The sequence below is a fragment of the Lytechinus variegatus genome, chromosome 2, assembly GCF_018143015.1.
Source record: "Lytechinus variegatus isolate NC3 chromosome 2, Lvar_3.0, whole genome shotgun sequence".
NCBI classification, from domain to species: Eukaryota; Metazoa; Echinodermata; class Echinoidea; order Temnopleuroida; family Toxopneustidae; genus Lytechinus; species Lytechinus variegatus.
This window is the reverse complement of record NC_054741.1, coordinates 35,271,421-35,293,889: the sequence shown is the minus strand read 5'-3', so window position 1 is coordinate 35,293,889 and position 22,469 is coordinate 35,271,421. Positions and strand designations below refer to the sequence as shown.

Below are 22,469 nucleotides of genomic sequence, written 5' to 3'. Positions count from 1 at the left end.
GTGTACAAAACCATGCCAACAGGCGTTAATTTGGTGTACTGTGACAAAAGCACACATTAGCATTGGACATTTTGTAAATACGTGGTAAATAGGCGTAATCTATATAGGAAATCTGCATAGACCGTGGGTTCAACCGATGGTTTTCAAAACTACTTTTGTGAAATCGGGTCACAATGTTTCCTACATTCAATTGTTGATTAGCCTACACCCTCTTCGTCTATATTTTCCATTTGGTCTCATCTCACATCTAAATACATCTACAACCATTTAGCCTCCTGACAAAATCGGTCTAATTCCCCTTTAGCACATGTATTTTACCATTTGGTCCAATTACCAGTTTGACAAAACCCATTATATTAAATATCCACGTGGTCTTACGGAGCGTTGCAAGAAACTTGCAACCACTTGCAAGTCTATTTTTGGTCCATATATCAATCATATGTCTTGCAATTAATTGTAAAATTGTGATTGATTTCAAAACTGCTTCTTCCAAAAGGAGTGTAATCAGTTGTGAATTTGAAACAGAATATTGATTGCAAATATTTCTTGCAACACCCCCTAAGTCTATATAGATGAAATGTTTATAAATCAAATTTTCATTTTACCAAGTAAAAGAAAAAAATAGATAGAGTGGAATTTAGAACCACTGGGCATTAGACGAAATGAGAATAGACCAAGTGGGTATTAGACCATGAGTACTGCAGACCAAATGGCAATCAGACCAAATGAATAGCCCATGTTGTATCAGACTATCTTAAGGGTAGACCAACTGGTCTTCGACCAAGTGAATCTAAACTATTTCATACACACTCCACATTGCCTAGGACGGGAAGGGCATGTATGGAATTCCAGTCACGTTCAAAGAGTCCGGCAAGTTGCCCCTGTAAGGTGGTGGCATTGGTCTCCATCTGGGCTTGAGTTTGGTTGACCACTAAGCTTGCTCCACCAGTCAGTGTGAAGTAGGTACCTGACCAGTTGGATGTACCTGGATAAAAAGGCAAAAAAGGGGGTTCATGTTTTTATACACCAGAAAATGGACAAGTGTGATTCATAAGGCTGTTCGTGAGTAAAGATACAACTCCCAAGAATGTTCTCTAATCTGATTAGTCCAAATCGGATCACATGATATTCAGCGAATTGCACTATTGCATCCAAAATGCACAATCCTGCACTCTGACGACATACCAAAAGCACTATCCTGCACTCTGACATCAGAGTGCAGGATAGTGCAAGTTCTGGAATAATCTATAATTACCTATAATTTAGATCAAATATAGCATTCTGGGAAACACAGTAACATGGGTGAGTTGTATAAAACAAACAATACATGCATTCTTGTTCATAGAGTACGTAAATAATGAACACTGTGCTCGATTTGCCAAATGGATATATCACAATCGGTCCTGCGGACCTCAATGCGGTATATCCATTGGCTCTTCTCGCACATCATTCATTATTTGGCCCTGCATGGACACGCTTACATGTATTATTTGTATAGCGATTTTATGAACAACTGGTGAACTTTCTCATGTGCAAAATAATCACCAATGAACATTTAATGATGCATATAATTTTCAGAAAAAGGATCGCCAGTCATTCTTTTAGTCGTTCTTAACTTACAAACAGCTTTATGAAATGGCCCCCAGCAATAAAGAAAGATTAGAGCGAAGAGCAAATACAATGCACCCTTCTGTGACATCATTTCTTTGCATTAATCTTGAGAGATTATAATCAGCACTATGCAGTAATGTGTTTGAAAGTGATCAGAGCTAATTTAATAAATACCACAATTATCATAAAAATTTCTACTGATTAATCTTTATTCTTCCCTGACCTTAGGATTCAACAGTCAGTTAAAATATTTCTTTAATTTGTAAATTCTCCAAAATCCCAACTGAAAATGTCTATGTTCCTCTCTTATTAATGATTTAATAGTATATTATATTTCAGACAATTTCTTTTTTTCTGTTTATGAACTTGTGAACATTGTATGAGCACCAAACAAGTGGAGCTGTGTGCTATAAAAGGAGTCATTATTATTACTATACTTTGACCATTGACCAATCAATAACATCAGCTTGAGAGTAAAAATAAAATAGAAAAATAAAGAGATCTCACCAATATAAGCTGCATTATCTGTGACCATATATTTGTTGTGGTTGACTCTAGCATACGGCATGATGTGCTCCACAGGAGTATATGCTGGCACACAGAAGAGTTTCTGGATCATTTTGATTAAAAAAAAAAGATTATTAAATTAGAAAAAATATGTAGATCTTGTGAGATCATTATGGATAGAAATCATAACATTTTCAAATTGAGCAACTTTTTTCTTTTGAACAGTGAAGCAAGTTGTTATCAACAGGCCTTATCAATAAAGTTAATTAACTATACTTCAAGAGAAAATAGGGATGCCAGTCTGTTTACTTCAAGGGAATAGCCAGAACATATTTGAGCCCTATATGTGCTGTACAATCTTGAAAGAGCCTAATATTGGAGGTTGTCAGGGCCTGATATCAAGTAAAAGCCCGAAGACTAGCACCTCTGAGAAAATACAACCAGTGTCATTCAAATGGAGCGTTGCGGCCCAGTGGATTAGTCTTCGGACTTTGAAACAGAGGATCGTGGATTCGAATCTCAGCCATGGCGTAATTTCCTTCAGCAAGAAACTGATCCACAATGTGCTGCACTCAACCCAGGTGAGGTAAATGGGTACCGGTAGGAAATAATTCCTTAAAAAGCTGTGTGCGCTATGAACGTCTAGCTTAGCCGGGTAATATAGGAGCGCCTTGAGCACCTAACAAGGTGGATATGTGCGCAATATAAATACCCTATATTATTATTATTAAATGAGAAAGTGACCTCAATGTGAGACATACTTAAATTGATGATATCACCAAATTAAGTTAGAAAAATGTCACCAAAACATAATTAAGGAGCCCATCTGTAAGCATTTGCTGTAAGCATTACTAAATATATATGACTTTTAAAAAAATGTTTCCTGATCTGGATGTGTTTGATTTTCCTAATCATGTTAAAATAAGTCATTTACAAAAAGTTTTGAGAAACTCTACCCCTATATGCTGCAGACAGCACTGCATTCAAACACATTAGAATAATAAATGCAATTTTAAAATGAGGAATTTGATAGTTTAAAAATCAAGTCATGTTTCATTTTCTAATAATATCAAATTAAAGTCTAATCACAAATATCTCTTACCGCTTGGATGTTGAATCTACCCGTTGCACCCATCTCAGCCAACGAGCGAAGGAAGATGATCATATCATCCGACGTATGGTTCCATATGCTTCCCATAACACGTACGTTGATATGATGGTTGAATGCTACCTCTCTTAATTTAGCATCTATTACGTCCCAGTATCTGCAATGTAAGAAAACAATTTAATTGGGTGAAATTTATCAGACTGTCCATAAATCTGGATAAAATTTGGAGATGATGACAGTTTTTTTCAGCATTCACAAAGCACTGTTCTTATGTCTAAAAGACACCCAGTTCCCCCCCCCCCCCCCGACAGAAATCGTAAGGCTTTTATAAAGTGTTTCCAAAACCACTTTTCAATCCTTTGTTTAAACAAAGTTAATAGAATTAATTCAAGATGCAGACTACCATATTGGAAAAACTCTTTTAAACAAGTCCCACCCCTCCCCCACATATGTAAACCACCCCCCCCCCCCCCTTTTATTGAATCTTTGTAAAATTTGCATACAATACATGCCCACTTTAACAACCATAGTCTGTAATATAGAATTATTATCATATAACCATTATTAAAGCACATTGCTGCATTCTGATTGTCGTAGACTTGAAAGTTTGTAGAACTGCCTGAAACCAAAAGATGACCTTTTACTTATATTCTACATTTGAACTATCAAAAGAAAAATGAAACTAAACTGAAGTTTGCCAAAGTTCTTATCGCAGTTAAGCAAGTCTAACTTTCTAAAAATACTAATATCTTATTGAAGGAACTACCAGTATCTCTCTTTTTCTCTCTAAGGGTTAAAATATCCTTGAATGCCAAGCCACTGGCAGGAGTGCAAACCCATAGACATTCATATTGAATACGGTATGGTACATGTATAGTGCCTGCATACACGATATGTAGAACAATTGATGAATAGTAATATTTATTCATTTATACAATAATAACCGAAGGTTTGAATAAATCCAAGGCAACTAATGCCATGGTCTTGGGCGCTCAATTTATTTGACCTTGTTTATTTTTTGTGCATTACATTGAGTTATTTTTGCCAATTGTGCAGCAATTGAAAAACATGCCCTACGGGAAAGCTGTATTAGTGCATTGCCAGTACCCTCAAAATTATTTCGAAAAGCAAGGCCTGTTAGAGTGATTTGTGTGTTTCATAATACATGCACGTGCGCAAGTTGCCCCTTACTGTGACATCATTATACAGATTAAAGGGGAATCCAACCCAAATAAAAACTTGTTTTTATAAGGAAAAGAAATGTCAGACAAGTTGATAGGTGAAAGTTTGAACAATATCGGACAAACAACAAGAAAGTTATGAATTTTTAAAAGTTGTAAATATTGGTAATCACTATACCCATGGAGACTTCAAATTGGCCGCACATGTGATGTCATAGTGATGTAAGGCAAGGACTACTCTTCCATGTACTCCAATACATATTATGGCTAAAATGTCATTTTGTCCCAAAGTTTTATTTCAAATTGAATTTTTCTTTCATGAGGACATAAAACAACATACTACCTGGGTTATATTTAGATTACTTCCCCAGGGGAATTGGTACTTAGGAGAAAACCACAAATCCCTGATAATAAAGTACATGGCCTATGGGAAAGTTGTCCTTGCCCCTTGTCATAATTTACTTACCCAGTTGCCAATTTGAAATCTACATAGTATTAGTGATATCAATTTTAAAGCAGCTATAACTTTCTTATTGCTTGTCCGATTTCTTTCAAACTTTCACCATTCTGTTTAATCTATTTTTCTCTTTCCCAACACAACATTTTATGGCCAAGGCTGGATTCCCCTTTAATCCTGGGAGAAAAGTCAATACAATGTACTCAACAACATGTATTAATCACCATATTTCTCTTTCAAAGTGATCATAAACCTCATTTAAACACTACTGCATTTCTCATATCCCGCTATTAATTTGAGATAGTTTAGTTTGCACTTGAGACTCTTTGTTCAATTAAATATTTCTTTAATTTTCAGTTCTCACTCAAGGGGCTTCCTCTTTTGCATGTCTTGGGAAAATGTGGTCGACACGGAAGCTTTTTATGACAATGAATGTTTGTGGTGCATGCATGAATTAGTTAACAGTCTAAGCCACCTTTAAAACGTGATACCTACTCCATAGGATGTGAAAATTCTTTTTCTGGAATGTAGTCCATGACAGCGATGTAGACAAATTTCCTGGCAGACTCGACGACATTGAGGAGACCGTCGATATCAGATGTCCGACCAGACGGGCAGAAGGCTGGTGGGGAACTCTGTTCAAGGTGGAAACAAAATTGACAATTATGGGGGGTGTTTCACAAAGATTTAAGTATGACTTAGAGTCACACTTAAAATGCCTAGTTGCGTGTGCGGTAAAAAAGGCATGCTTGATTAACCTTATGTCCCAGTTTCATGAACTAGGTCAATACACTTTCTAAGTAATGCTGTCATTTCAAAAACTTAACCTTCATCATAGTCTCACTCTGCTATGTAGAGGAGACAAAAATCATTTCCTACCCTGCTCAAGGGTTTTATGAAATTTATGAAATCCTGGATCTGCTCCTGTTCATACATAATCTACATCGATATACTACTTTGAAAGTTGTAAAAAGTTTTAATCATTATATCTATGGATACTTCAAATTGGCCACATTGGTGGTGTCATGGTGATGTATGATTTTATTTTATTTATTTCTGCATTCACTGTCACATCAGTATCAGAAATGCATTCACATCAGTATCAGAAATATATATATATATACAATATACAAAGGTAATACATATAACAAAATAATAATAGTCGCATAATATGAATATTAAATAAATATCAAGAAGATGTGTTATACATTTTTTTCAAAATAGATAGAGACACCCTTCCAATTGCTCGAATACACAAACTGACTAAATGCTGTTGTTAAAAAAAAAAATTTTCAAGTCTTACATCAAATTACATTTTCTTTATCAAAAAAACAACAATATGCTAGATGTGTTACTAATATCTTGATTACAATAGTTACTTATTAAAAAAAATACCACAAATCCCTGAAGTTACACAGCCAATGGAAAAGCTGTCCCAACCACCAAACTATTAATTCAAAAATAACATAATTTCCAGTGATCTCATTTTTATCACAGCAATAACCACTTAAAAAATGTTTGTCCAATTTCTTTCAATTTTCCACCATTCTGCTTTTCCTATATTTTCTCCCAGACTATTTTATAACAAAGGATGGATCCCCCTTTAATAGTCATGTGACTCATTTTAATAGTCACATGATTTGTATGCTACCGTGCTAGTTTTGAGAGGAATAATCTTGGTCTTTCTATAGGACATGAGGTTTCATAAGCAAACAGACCCTTTTCCTTATCATAAGGAAAAGGGTCTGTTTGCTTATGAAACCTCAGATTTGTTTTAATCTATTGTTTCCTTTGCTCTAGGCCAGTGACAAAAGGATATATCAATTGCAGCCCATCACTGTATAAAAGGAAATAAAAATATTGATTGCATTCTACACTGTAAGACACAATACCCAGGGCTCCACACTAACCCATTTTTTCTACTGGTCCAACCTATTCATGTCGGACCAGTAGATACCCAGTTTTTCAAATTTTTACTGGTCCGAACCTAAAATCTACAGGTCCCGAAAAATAAAGAAAACATTAAAAAAGGCGCAAGTTTATTTTTCTAGCCTTTTGTTACCCCCCCCCCCAAAAAAAAAAATGAAGGAAATGAAGGAAAAAAAGAAAGCAAGACAGAAATGAAGAAAGGAAGGAAGGAAAAGAAAGAATGAACGAAAGGAAGGAAGAAAAAAGGTAAAGAAAGGATAGATGTGAAGGAAGAAAAAAAAAGAACTAAAGAAGGAAAGGAAGGAACAAATATAAGAAAGAAAGAAAGAAAGAAACAAACAAAGAAACAAAGAAAGAAAGAAAGAAACAAACAAAGAAACAAAGAAAGAAAGAAAGGAAGAAAGAAAGAAAGAAAGAAAGAAAGGAAAAAAAGAAATGAAGGAAAGAAATGAAGCAAGCAATTCAGAAAGAAAGAACAAATCCAGAAAGTAGTAAAGGAAAGAAAGAAGAAGCAATAAAAAGAAAGGGTAAAAGGAGAGATGGAAAGACAGACAAAAGAAAGAGAGGAAGGAAGGATTGAAAGAAGGAAGAAAGGAATTAAAGAAGAAATAAAGGAAAGATTAAATTATAGATAGAAGGAAATAAATAAATAAAGGAAGGGAAGGAAAGAAGCAAGCAAAAAAAAGGTAAAAGAATAGATGTAAGGAAGAAAAAAAGAAAGACTGAGAGACAAAGAAAGGAAGGAAAGAATAAAGGAGAGAAAGGAAGCAATCAGTCAAGAAAAAAGAAAGGAAAGGTAAAAGGATAGAATTAACAAAGGGAAAAAGGAAAGAACAAGACAGATAGAAGAAAGGAAGGAATGAATGTAAGAAAGAAAGGGCTGAGAAAATAAATAAAAAACAAGAAAGGGTAAATAAATGATGGATTGAAGAAAGAAAGAAACAAAGAAAGTAACAAAGAATGAAGGAAAGAAAGGGGAAGAAAGGAAGAGAAGAGATGAATATAGAATGGATGGACTCAAGAACTAAAGAAAGAGAAAATCAGAAAGAAACAAACAAAGAAAGAAAGAAAGAGAGAGAAAAAAGAAATAGAGAAAATATTTTATAAAAGGATAAAAAGAAAGAATGAATTAAAGAAAAAAGGGAAATTAAAAAATGAAAAAAAGTAACAAAAAAAATTAAGGGAATAAACAAAAAAAGATTAAGAATGAAAGAAAGATAGGAAGAAAACAGAGGAAGAAAGCTAAAACTATCATCATAAATAATTTATCAGTTTCTTTTTGGCTCAATTAAAATAGCTAGTACGAAAGAAAGTCAGATACCAAGTGTATCAACACACACATAAATCATAGAGCTATCAACAGATATGTGGGGCTATTATGTATTCAGACGATATCACCGAAACCAAAACAGAAGTGAAAATATCTCCTTTTACTGCTTACAAATGACAGAGTTACTCCAATTTTTAGGAAATATGGACATTATAAGAGCCTTTCATGAGTATGAACCGTGAATTTTGACAGTTCTGTGAGAGATTTCTGCCAGAGTTTAGCCAGGCTTCGTTCGTGCAGCCAGTAGAGAATTTACCATGTGGGTTACGTGGCTGACTAGACTACATGTACACTGTATGCATGCTGTATGGTATACTCTAGTAACACTTACGTGCAATTCAATCTGTGTGTATTCTGTGTGTGAATGGCAGAATTTACCGGGGGAAATGGTTTGCTGTGAATTTGACCATTTCTGGAAAAGTTATTGGCCCAACAATGGTTTTTATTACTGGTCATGTCGGACACTTAAATCTTGCTATTTTTTGAAAACTTACTGGCCTGTCAATGATATTTTTTACTGGTCATGTCGGACCAGTAAATCTTCCTATTTCTGAAAATCTACTGGCCCGACAGCGATTTTACCGGTCTGGGACTGTCGGACCGCCGCTAGTGTCGAGCCCTGCAATACCCATTGATTTGGTGACCAATGCACACAAGTTTAAAAACATAGATGCTGGGCTGTTGAAAATTGATTAAGAAATATTATGGCAGCTCAGAAAAAGCTGCATTTTTAGAAATACAGCATTGTTGGCAACTTTACATTGTCTGAAAACAGTCACCTATTTCATGGAAATTCCCTTCCTTGGCAATTTTTTTTTTCTTAGATACAAGGTTTTAGCAAAGGCTACTTGTGATGATACATATTTCCTTATCTGATATGGACCATTCCATCCTATTATAAGATGATTTTCTGCCATCTTTACTTTTGGATTCTTTCATGCATTTCAGGGTGTGGAAAGAGTGGCTTATCAAACTAGTATATAGATTCTACTTCTAATAAATAGCTGCTATTGAATTAAATCAAACCAATAAATATCAGTCAAAGTTATTATAGAAAGAGTTGCGACCATTAATGCTTCTCCACAAATCAAACAACACAAATGTTCAGCCAATCAGAATGGTGAATTTAAACACAACTCTTTCTACAACAGAACAAAGATAAACTTGTACGTGTTTATACATATCATATGATTGCTTTCTTTTTTCCTTTCGTCACAACATTGTGTTTAAAAAGATTAATTACGAATACATCGTACTGTTTCTCTAGTCAAATCACAATAATAGACAAGGCTAATAGGATAACATGCAAAAGATCTCTAAAATGACAGGAAGGAGCATCTCATATTGTCAACAATCCAATGAAATGATTCTTGATCCAAACAATGGCTGCTGAGTCGCTTCGCAAGACAATGATCTCTCTTGCGAAATCACATGCTTAACATTAACATACAGGATGATATAAAAAACCTTTTTTCTTCTCACACTTAGCCAAGGATATGGCCCTTTTCCTTCCTCTTTTCCTGTATATCATGTGACTGATTGGCTTTCTAAATGTTAAATTTCACTGATTTCAGCACCTCTTTCATCAGGGCACACATGAATCTTTCGGTTCCCATTCACTCTCATTCTAAGAGTAGCTCATCGAAAAATCATAACCCTTCTATGGATTATGTTTTTATCCAATTTAGAGGAATCATCATTCACAGTACAACACATCTATGTATCTTAACTGGCTACTTTATCAACTAATTTATTGGGGTTTTTTCACATTTCTGAACGAGACAATAAGGAAATGGAATCATGATATAATAATGAAAATAAAATACTCGTTCTAAAAATGGCTTATTACGAAAGAATTTGAATACAACAACATTTTAGATATGAATGTCTAGACTGCATCATGTATTGCACATGATTTGCTTGTGTGTGCTCTTTCCGGGTTCCGTATGTAGAGAGTCCCAGAAAAAGCCAAGAAGAAACTAAGTGTACAAATCAATTTTCACAAACTACATGTAGTTGTACATTTTGGTCAATGCATAAAACTGTAAATATTTGTTCTCCGAATAATTGCCAAGCTTTGTGTAATGAGGCCCATTAACAAAAATTTGCATGGGAGCTTTGGCAAATTTGCCTCCCAAAAGTTTCTAAAGAGCCCTGGAATAGTTTTTTTTCTTAAGGAAAAAAAGCCCCTTGAAATTTTCAAAGGGACCAATGTAAACTCTAATACAAGGTTTCAAAATTGTGCTGGTGAAGTTCTACAAAAGTAGCCCCAGACAAAAGAATATTAATTTCTACCCTGTATAGGGCCCTTATAAAGACAATCAAAACTTGACCAACTTACCCCAATAAAGGCTGTAGCATTGGTTTCATTTAGCTTCAGTTCCATCGGAGTATCTAGGTTGTACGCTGTGGCAAATTCTTCAGGCCACTTGGGTGGGACAGTGGTATGGTTCCCAAGATACCAGTATACTTCAAAGAGCTTGTCCAGGTCTTTAGCTAAGCAGGAGCAATTGAATATTCCTACGCCAATCTCTTTAACCTACGAGGGACACCATCAAATAATATTCCTATGTCAACTTCTTTTAACCAGTGAGCATCATCAAAGAATATTCCAATATAAATCTAATTATCTTTCTAAACCTAGGGGAAACCATCATCAAAGAATATTCCTATTTCATTCTCTTTAAAGGTCAAGTCCACCTCAGAAAAATGTTGATTTGAATCAATCTAGAAAAATCAGACAAGCACTATGCTGAAAATTTCATGAAAATCGGATGTAAAATAAGAAAGTTATGACATTTCAAATTTTCGCTTATTTTCAACAAAATAGTTATATGAACAAGCCAGTTACATCCAAATGAGAGAGTCGATGATGTCACTTACTCACTATTTCTTTTGTTTTTTATTGTTTAAATTATACAATAATTCAATTTTTACGAATTTGACGATTAGGACCTCCTTGCTTGAAGCACAAAATGTTAAAATAATGGAATTCCACGTGTTCAGGGAGGAATGAAAGTTCATTTCACATGACAATGACGAGAAAATAAAAATATTTCATATAATAAAATACAAAAGAAATAGTGAGTGAGTGATGTCATCAGTTCCTCATTTGCATACCAACTGAGATGTGCATATAACTGTTTTGTGAAATGAAGCGAAACTTAAAATGCCATAACTTTCTTATTTTACATCCGATTTTGATGAAATTTTCAGTGTTATGCTTGTTGAATTTTTCTCTCTTTATTCAAATCAAGTTTTTGTTGGGGTGGACTTGTCCTTTAACCAGGGAGGGGGTGGGAGTTGGGTAGATGGAATCATCAAAGAATATTCCTGTATCAAAACTGGCATCTGTTTGTATGATGGCCCCTGGAGAGTGTATAGTAATTTGTAGTTGATTTCCATGGACACAAGCTGTTATACCAACCTGAACAAGAACATTTCAGTATTTTTAAAGCTGAAAATCAGTATTTTGGTGAGGAAATAAGTATTTTTGAAGAAATACCATTGGACAACACATAAAACTGAAACTTGAGAAATTAGTATTTTGCATCAAACCATCAGTATTCTTCTCATTTCTCAGTACTAAATACGGAACATCCGTACGACTTGGCAGCTCTGTTATACGGTAATGAAAACATTACTTCTGATTGGCCTTGGGCAAATCCCGACAGTGGAAAATCAAAGGTGCTTCATGACATGCTTCCAGAAGCAGTGGCCCCAGAACGTTCTTCTCAAACAAAGCATTGGTATCAAGGGTGGTCTAACCCCCAATGGCATGCTCCTCCCTAGCTTTGTCTCGTCAGAACGTTCCGACACCAACGTCCATCAGAGTAGAGATATCACTACCTGTGTCAAGGCTCTGTAGTCCATATTGGCGCTTCCCAGATACAGGTGTTTGTTATCCACGACCCAGAACTTTGTATGCAGGATCCCTCCTCCCAGAAGCTTGTTGAAGTCCAGGGCCCTGACCTCAGCAGCTCCTTTCGCTACGAGTTCCTTGGTGTCATAGTCCTTGACTGTGTGGGATGGTTTGTTCTCAACGATACGGATGCTGATGTTCCGCGTGGTACCCGCTGCCATCAACTCCTGGAAGATTTCTTCACCCTAAAGATAGAATTAATTCAAATTTCCAAAATCAATACATTATATATTCATTGTAACCAAAAAAAATCACATTTATAATAAAAGATAAAATACAAATATTAAAGAATCATATTCATAAGTATTAAATTATTTTACATTATGATCTAGAATTGATAATATTCTGAAGGGAATAATAGTCTTAAGCATACAATTAGTCACGTGAACTGAAACTGGCCAATTATCTAGAAAGGGCAGGAGATAGGAATATGGAAAGTTCATGCTGACATGAAGTTGATTATAATAAAGGAAAAAAAATATTTGTAAAAACTTGACCAAAACTCATCAAAGATTAAGGGAGCTATGGATTTCTACATTATAAATTTGTTATGTCGCATGCGACCAGCTCCTCCATGTGTTATGTGATATAAATTCTATAAATAACATTTTGTTTTTAGAAAACTGGAAATCATTTTATGTCAAGATTCACACATCATTTCATATCTGCATAATAATGTTTTCAGCCACCATGAACCATTAACAAATTAGAAATTATAGAATTTATGAACTATATGCCCTATCGAGTAGTTACTCACACATGACATCACAAATTCAAAACTTAGAATTCATAAAAAATTCACTTATTTCACTTTTTTCTAATTTCCTTCTTTTATTGAAAAACCTTTAGACCTTTATTGTTTGGGTGAATCTCCCTTCTAAACACAAGGACCTTGATTTAGATCTGACCCTCTCCTGACTGATAAGAGAACATTCATCCATGGAACTCACCTCAAAGTCTGAAGTATCATTGAATATGTCTTTTCCTCGAAGAGTCCAGTAAAAGGAAGATATGTCTACGGTTTCTTCAGCAGTAGCCAGCAACTCTTTCCAGATTGCGAAAGTTGATTGAAATCTCGGCGACCCATCTGGGAAGGTCAGGTTTAGAGGCATGGACTCTGCCAATATCACGCTAAAGGTACCAAGAATATTCGTTTGAAAATTAAAATTGAAGAAAAATAAATAAATAGGAATGGAAAGAAAAGAGACAGATTTTATAATCTGATAGTCTAGCCCCCCCCTCAGAAAATTTTTTTAGTATAGGGGAAGGCGGGGTAAGTTGAGCATAGGGGCAAGTTGAGCCACCAGCCCCAGGCCAATAATGAATGAGTCAGACATTGTGGTGGTGTCATGTATTGATGACCATAGCATAACCCCTAACCCCACCACATTGTTTCCAACTTTGAAACAAAAAGTAGTTTTTTAGAGGGAAAAATATGAATTTCAGCCAAAAAAAGTAAAAAAGAGTGTGAAATAGATAAGTGCTTTATAAACACACACGTCTTTAAATATAATAAAGACATGATAACAACATTATTAGTCCAGGTATGGATCTTCATTCTTGTAAGAGTCTTTTATATGATGGATGCATAATAAATGTGTGGATATGAAATTATCGCACTAAGTTCGGACTAGGGTAAGTTGAGCCAAACAGCATGGGGCAAGTTGAGCCATGGTAATTCATATGGTATTGTATCTTAAAAAACAAACAAACCATAAAAATCGATTGAAATGCAGGCTGAAAGGAGCAAATTTACATGACTGCTCTTTTCCTTTTACAGGATGTTAGTATTTATAGAGAATTAGCAAGTGAAAAGACTTTAAACAAAAAATTGACATGCTGGTTCTCCCCCATACATTTTGTACATAGTTTTTGTGGCTCAACTTACCCCAGAAGGTGGCTCAAACTTACCCCTTATATGGGGCAAGTTGAGCCAATTGACATCGTTTTTTTCAAAGGTCACGATGACTTTCAGTGTGGGGATAGAAAGTTATATACAAGTGGAAAATATTTCAGAAGAATTAAATTTCAAGGCAAGGTACTTATTTCGACAAGATTATTAATCATATCAATTCTAACATGCAAAAAGCAAAAACTGTCACAACTTACCCCGCCTTCCCCTACATCAGAAATTTAGAACCCCATAACATAACAGATATTGTGGATGTTGGGGCTGATTTCTATGATCTATCTTTATTGTGTATGAACTATCATCAATCAGAAATCCCACGTTCAATCAGAATAAAGTGCTCACTCATGATACAGGATCCATGTCTGAGAAATTTAGTCTTTTGCAGAAATAGATATCCATGGCATTTTTTAAAATACTTTTTATCAACATTATTGAGACTACAGCCCAATTTATCTCACCATAAGTCTCTATGGGAAGTATTCTGATTTCTAGTGTAACTTAGGTAATGTACTCTGTGCTGAACTTATGGGGAGCCAAAAAACATGTCTTAACTTTGTTTACACTGTATGTTTCTTATAAATGTTTTACTCTGTTCTTACCCAGAGTTGAAGGTGAAGACAAATGTTTATTATTCTTAGACAGTTATGAATGATTTGAGTGTCACTAGGAGCTGGCAAACTGAACTTGTACTGTTAGAGATTTGTGTCACAATTGGCATTTCTGAAAATACTATTGTAAGTATATTGCACAGCTGTACGGGGTATACATCAGAGTTGAGGAAGCATTGGTACAACAATTTAATGGCAGATTCATGGTCGTGATCTACTAAAATAGCTACGTATATTTGTCTTTTATTGAAACAAGTTACTCATATCACCATTTGTAAATATTTCCATTGTACTTTTTATACATTGCTGTCATTTTGTTTTGTGTATTCATTGTTAATTTCTAGTATGATTTTAGTGTGATTATTTTATACCTTGTACTCTTTATACATAATTAACTGTTCTTTGTTTAACCCTTTACGCGCTGATGTTGCAATTTTGCAAATTCGTACAATTAAATTTTACAATCGTAATAATTAGTTTTCTCCCCTACCATCAAACTTTACCAGGGTTGGCGGATTTAAATCACGTTGATTTAAATCGTGATTTAAATCGCGATTTAAATCACCATGATTTTTTTAAAAAAATCATTGATTTAAATCACTTCCATTGAAACATGTACAAATCATGGACAAAGTATTTGTTCAATGCAGTTTTAATTCTTCAAGTCAACTGAAAAACTTTGCATTAACTTTATATCAATAAAAGATCAACAAAGTCTTCATATCTACTTAAAACAAATTAAAATCAAATTAATAAAATCAGGTAATTCCTTAAAAACTACAGATGTATGTTGTCAATAGGTACTCATTTTTTGTAAATTATGTCGAGTTTTTTTTTTGAAATTTTACATTCTTTGTCAGTTATTATTAGTCAATTTCTTTCTTAACGTAAAGTTTTCACATAATCCAAAGACTTTTCAGAGAGCAGTTTGTAAATAAAAAAAATAATATATAAAAGTTGATGAGAAAAGGTTTGTTGGCAGTTTTCCAGTTTTGATCCTTCGCCTACACATAACTACTTCTGTCATGTAAAATAAAAAAATGATACCTGCATGTAATCAACATATTTAACATGCCTCTTATTTCGTATTGTTACATTTATCATACATTTGATGTTTTGAATAACATAATTATAAAAATCACATTAACATAATGTAGTACAGTCATAATTTGACTGTTGAGAAAAGCTTTCTCTTATAAACCTTTTAAGTCACTGCAGCCCATTTTATGTTCAGTGCTACAAATAATGGAAGTTTTGTATCTGCATGTAATAATGGAAAGAGCTCTATAACAACAATTTGCAAAACTCAGAATAAACATTTAACACTGTATTTTAACGTTAAGATGCAGGTACTTCATTTACAATCATTGGCAGTTGTAAGCTGTGTCTCATTTAAAATAAAATACTTCTTTTTGTAATACATATGTTGTAATTTAAGCAGTTTTGCAGTTTTTATCCTTTAAGTTAAAAGTAAGTAGATTTTTTTCATACTTCATGGATCAAACAGATTTTTTTGTAGAGAATATGGGAATAAAAATTGTAGATTAATGTAAAAAAAATCACAGTAACAGAATGTAGTATAGTCACCCTTTGACTAAGCTATCTCCTATATTGTTCTCCAAAACTGAGAGTTTTGCATCTATATCTGTAGCAAGAGAAGAGCTTTTTATCAAAAAGATCCTTAACATATACAGTTGTAGTCTCTCTTTGACTATTGTAAAGCTGTGACTAATTGAAAAAAATCATTGATTTGAATTATTTCTCTTACAATATACATGAATACTAGTAATTGGCAAAGGGTTTGTTGGCAGTTTTGATAAGGGATTTTTTCTCTTGGATTTTTTTTTTAATATTTGAATGAAAAATCCCAGAGGGGAATTTTCTCTACTCACTGGGAATTCCCTATGGAATATTCCTTCATAGGCCTATGTATGATAGAATTAAGTTCAGATACATGATTCCTCAAATTTATTTTTAATTGTCCATTTTTACTGGATTTTAATTACAAAATATGTGGTTAAGAACAATATTAGGGGTTAAATGTATAACATCAATATTGATGTCATTGTAAGAGTAAGGGGGGGGGGATAATTACCCTTTTTTCAAAGGAACTTAAAAAAAATCAAAAAAATCAAAAAAATCTGATTTAAATCAAAAAAATCTGATTTAAATCAAAAAAATCTGATTTAAATCAAATAAATCCGATTTTTTTGATTTTTTTAAAAAAATCAAAAAAATCGCCAACCCTGAACTATACACATGTAAGCTAATTAAAGGCAACAGTTCTTGGATGACATCTATATAATAATGAGTATCAATGGTGCAATATGGATATCTTAAATTAAAGAAAATGTCATGGAAACAATCGTCATTATTATCCCCCCAAAATTAATTCAGCGTGCAAAGAGTTAATCTAGTTTTATCTCTGTATGTCTGTCTTGATGCATACTATGATGTTTGTTTATATGGACCTCTGGTTATGCAGTTGTGTCTGGAATAAAGTCTTAAATTGAATTAAATTGAATTGAACTGAATTGAGTTGGCTAGTTTTAACAACTTCAGAAAGTATTCAACCCGAATTCAGAAAGGACGTATGGTTTAGGACTGAGCAGCGTCTTTCTTGCAGGAATCTCCCCCAAGCACCTTTTCATCACTAATCCTAATAGACAAAACAATGGGGAATGTCTGGCAAAGAAGTTATCTGGCAACAACTCATCATAAATTCAATAATTATGGCTTCCGACTGCCACTAATTTCAAGTTAAAAGTGTTTAAAACACAGCCCTTGCTAAGAAGAATTGTAGCAGTTCATTTCCATCTTTAATCTTGTTTAATATTTGCATAATTTACGATTAGCATTCATATCTAATAAATATTAGTTTTTTCTTGAAGCTTTATCAATGTTAGATGTACTCCCTTTAGCTTTAAGACAACTTACTCAGCCTAAGAAGAGTTTGTGTAACCACCACTACGAAGTCATTTTACAATGTTTACAGAATTTTACACATTGTAATTTTTAATTATGACCCCACCAAAAATCAACCTAAAGGTCACAGTGGGAATTTAATGTAAACAGAAAAAAAGAAGAAAGATGAGGCAGTCAAATTTTTAATATTGGTATTAGAGAAGTTGATTTGTTATCTGTAATTATTATTCATACAGACAATTTTAGAGCCCAAATACAAGTGTTATTTTGTTGGTGCACTCGACCCACTTAAAAAGTTTGTTGAACTCGCCTGATATTTTTTCCGAGGTGACACAATATTGAAAATATTGGACGACAAGAAGGGGAATTCCCGAAGTGTACGCACCACTCATCGCGCGCGCATGCAGTTTTCAATGGCAAATGCGCACTGTGTGTGGAACTGTGACTGCAGAGTGATGAACAATTCCTAAAAAAAAATTTCTACAGAGGCTGCAGTAAATCTCTAAATGCAGAGAAAACCAACAACTGTTAGGAAGTTTGGAGTTATATTCGCTTTAATTTCATTTTATCCTATAATAATTTGAATATATTTTAGAAATTGAGGCACAGGAAATACTATTTTTTTGCATGATAAATCGAGTGCGTAGCTTTAGGACCCCTTCTACATCGGGCGGCGAAATTAAGAGGTTTTCGAAAAACACGACGGGATTTTCGTATTAGTGAGTTTTGTGATATTTTCTACTTGGTTAATGATCTTTAGAATGTTTGCCACAAATTAGTGAAATATAATTTGTTGAAATATTAAAATTGGGACAGTTTTATTGTTTGAAAACAAAGTGCGTAGCTTTAGGTCCCCCCATCATACAGCAGAGTCAGAGTCTCAGGGCGGGAGGGTAAGTTAAAAATTATTTGCTAAAATTCTCTGTATGAATAATAATCATAATATTGGATGTCCCATTTTTCGGTCAATACAAGGAAATATAGGACTCGCTTTGCAAAATATTGGACTCGTCTTCGACTCGTCCAATATTTATGCAAAGCTCGTCCAATATTTCCTTGTATTAACCTCAAGACCATCCAATATTATATCTGTAATTATTGGACATGAAGGTACCAGATACAGTCAAAATATTGGTTGGAACTGGAATTTTACAAAAGTGATTAAAAGTTTAGACCATGGACTACAGTATTCAAAATTTTGTTGCTTATGCTTCATTTAACAGAAACATGCATTTGGAATGATCCAATGATTCCTGGTAAAGAACAGATGTGCTTGGTAAAATGTGCTAAATTTATGCTTGTTGTCATGCACATTTAAGCACACACAAGTACCATTCTTCAACAGTTCCTGAATCATCCTCAAATATAAGAGTCCATGGTTTGACTTTAAAGGGGAAGTTCAACCTGAAAAAAAGTTTGATGTACAAATAGCAGAAAAAATAATAGAAAGTATTGATGAAGCTCAAGGTTTGAGAAAACCCCATTACAGATTAATAAAGTTATTAGAATTTTAATTTTTGGATTTGTGACGTCATAAACAAGCAGCTGCCCCATAAGTTATGTAATATAAAATGCATAAATTTCAATTTTTTAATGGTTAGTGATGACTTATTTTTTTCTTTTTAGAAACACGAGTGAAATGATTTGCCTATTGATATACCGGTCAGAAGGTACAGTAAAAACCAGTTTCAATTTTCTGAGAAAATGAAATTCAATCGATTTTTTGCCATACGATATGTAGGAAAAGCTGCTCACATATGTAAGACGTCACAAATCAAATAATTAAATACTTAAAATTCTAACAAGTTTTTTTTATTCTTTGATGGATTTTTCTCAAACCTTTAACAATATTTTTTGTTATTTTTACAATAAACTTTTTGTCAGGGTGAACTTCCCCTTTAAACCACCTCTGTGAATTCCATGCATTGTATGCTACATGGGTCATGTTTGATCATAACTATAAAGACAAAGTTCATTAAATATGAGAACACAATACACAATGGAACTAGCTACACAATATGGGTCACCTTAAACTGCATCCTCATTGTGAAATGCCAATTAGTCTATCCTACATTTTGCAAAATTCTGTTTGGAATCGGTATAGGCCTACTATAAATTTGCTCTGTTTGGTTCAATATCACGTGGTCTAACGCACACTTGATGGTTTTCCTTTTTATTCACAGATCGGTTCCATGAGATTTGCTCAGGTGACAATTGCTCCACCATAAATTCCACACACTAATGGAATAACCAACTTTTACCTTGAATTTAACACTACATGTATACCCTATCCTAAACTTACCAGTAACCCTAAACCTATATAACACAAACCTATTTCAACCCTAAACCTAGACCAAAACCATCGGTCTCTGTTATGTTGGTTGTTCAGCTGAACTCCGTTGGCTTCACTTACCACATACAGAGACCGACGTTCTAGCGCGATCTGTACAGGGGACTCAATGGCCATGTTTATGTACTTAAGATTGGATAAAACGGCGCGACAGCCGAGGTAAGTCACTGTTTTTGTTCCTTTTAACTTGATTTTTCTGTTTTTTGGCAATTAATGCCAAGAGGGAACATTAATTTGCATTTTTGGTCGCTTTTATTTTCAAAATTTTTATTCATTAAAGACAAAAATTGAAGAGCCCCAACGGGGGGGATTTTGCATTGCAAGTCCCCTAATGGTGGCTGCACGATAGCGAGCCATCTGTGTACGAGGAGAAATTTAAAAAAAAGAATGTTAAAAACTCCTCGAAACAGACGGCTGCCAGCTGTCTACCCTAAACCTAACCCTACATCTTAGACAAAATAAAATCCGGAGCACTTGTCACTGGACCAATTTTAAAATTCCCTACAGCTGTTACTGTTTCAACCTCATAATGTGTTTTTTTTTTTCCTTGTTATGGGATTGGTATTATTCAATAAAAATATTTTGTTATGATGGATGTATTATGCAATTCATTTTGCAAGAAAATTCATTTGGTCAAGATCCCTCTCCTCAAAAAATAACCACAATTTTTTCATTTCTTTAATTTCAAATCATTTCTCACTCATCGAAATAGGCTAAAAAAAATCCTGACTAGATCTATGCTTATAGCTTTCTGATATCGAATCAAGGTCATTCTGATATCAAGATCGCAAGATGTCACACGTTTGGCCGCAGCCGCATTGTTGCAAAATGTATCTTTGACCATAACACTATAATAAGAGTTGTAATCCCTTTTGGTCACTCAATACAACATTCAGGGTTCCAATCAATCCAAGACCATCCAAAGACCATGGTCATGGATGTCAGACACGTCTTGACAATTGGCCTCATGCACTGCCCATCTCATTGGCCTTGAAGATTTCTGGTGCCCATTTTTCCCATTTGTATTTTAATATAAAAAATATGCCCTATAGCACGGACAAAAATTACACGGGAGCTCGGGACGAATTTTCCCCCGAAATGCCCTACAGAGCCCTGGAAAACTAAAAAAGAGCCCCTGAAATTCACCTAGCGTCCAATGCAATGTAAACTTTAATACAATGTGGCAAATTTGGTCTTGTGAGCTCATAAGTAGCCCCAGAAAAAAAAATCCCTGCCCTATAGATAATTTGACTTGCACTTAAAAATATCAAAATTCAAGATCTGGGCCCCAATCATATAGACTTGTTTATAATAACAAATGCACAATTCATATGACAAAATAACAATCAGCTAATCAGGTTGAAGGATTTGAGTACGGTAGGTTTTTAACTGTTATTGCAAATTTGTTTTATGAAACGGGCCCGTTCGTTGATTGAACCCTGCCATTATCGTACTTACGTGCAAGGATCGGTGCATGGTACAGGCTTGGGACTCACTCCTTGAGGATTGGTAATGATAAGAACCACTGCAGCAACGAGACCTGCTAAGATAGCCAGGAAGAATAGGGCAAGAAGAGAACACGATGCACATCGTCCTGGCTTCGACGTCCCATCCTTAAAGGCTTGTCCTTCCTTATCGTTAATAGGCTGAATGCGCTGGTACTGAATTGAAATATAAGAACAGCATCAAACAATATTCCTCTAGGGTCTATGTACTAGGAAATGACATCAGACTCACGGACATTGCAATTTTACATTCTTGCAACTTTTCTTTTTGTTTAAATTGTTGATGCAAATTTCAATTTATTGTTCAATAAATTCATGAGTTTTAAAGATAATTTCATTCAATTCATGTTTTCCTTTATTGTAGATTAGATCTACAACTAAGTTTCTGGAGACTAATATCAGTCTCTGAAGACTGAAGGCTCTAGTCTAGATCTATAGGCCCTATATGGATTACACTTCATGATATATTGTTCCACTAGATCTTAAGAGTAAGACTTGCACCAGGGACTGGGGACAACAAATCCCAGAAATTAGCATAGACTAGTTTAGTTCATGTAGTTAGGCTGTGTAGGGGCCCAACTGTTTAAAAACTAAAAATATATATCTCAAGCATGTAACGGAGTACACGAGTTACCGTTACTTGTTAACGTTAGACAGTAACCACTATTTACTGCAACTATTATATGACTATTAAACAACATGTAATCTCACTTGAGGTTCAAGTTTCAACTTCAAATTATATTCTCACCTCCTTCATAATTTTCGTTGTTAATTAAAAAGCTGCATAAAAAATTGACAACGTGGTCTGGGCTGTGGCAAATAGCATCAGTAGCCACTCACTCAGTCAACAACTAGTAATATAACAGATCCAAATATTGGTGATGATCAAGTTTCAGAAAGTACGACAGCACAATATTGTGGGACTTCGGGAGACTCTAGACTGAGGCATGAGCTGTATACATATGACATGACATGGGTCAATCGTATCGTACGCAGAGCCAGAGAGCGAAAATGTACAGCACCGTACTGGATCAATGCACTTGCGCGGTTATCGGATTTCCGGGAAACCCCGAAATACCCTCGAGGAGGGGGTACTGCGAAATTTTCTCCTGTCTTGATCAAAA

General features: G+C 34.5%; 1 protein-coding gene across 1 annotated transcript; it reads right to left on the bottom strand.

Annotated features, from left to right (window-relative positions):
* Positions 1 to 91: 91 nt before the first annotated feature.
* On the bottom strand, positions 92 to 22,357 carry LOC121407955 (5'-3' exonuclease PLD3-like). Its single transcript, XM_041599222.1, has 9 exons — positions 22,094 to 22,357; positions 21,299 to 21,501; positions 12,996 to 13,176; positions 11,973 to 12,230; positions 10,465 to 10,662; positions 5,360 to 5,499; positions 3,221 to 3,383; positions 2,119 to 2,221; positions 92 to 985 (listed from the first exon to the last, which is right to left on the bottom strand). The coding sequence occupies exons 1-9, from the start codon at positions 22,100 to 22,102 to the stop codon at positions 801 to 803; spliced, it is 1,440 nt and encodes a 479-aa protein (XP_041455156.1). The 5' UTR covers positions 22,103 to 22,357; the 3' UTR covers positions 92 to 800.
* Positions 22,358 to 22,469: the final 112 nt, after the last annotated feature.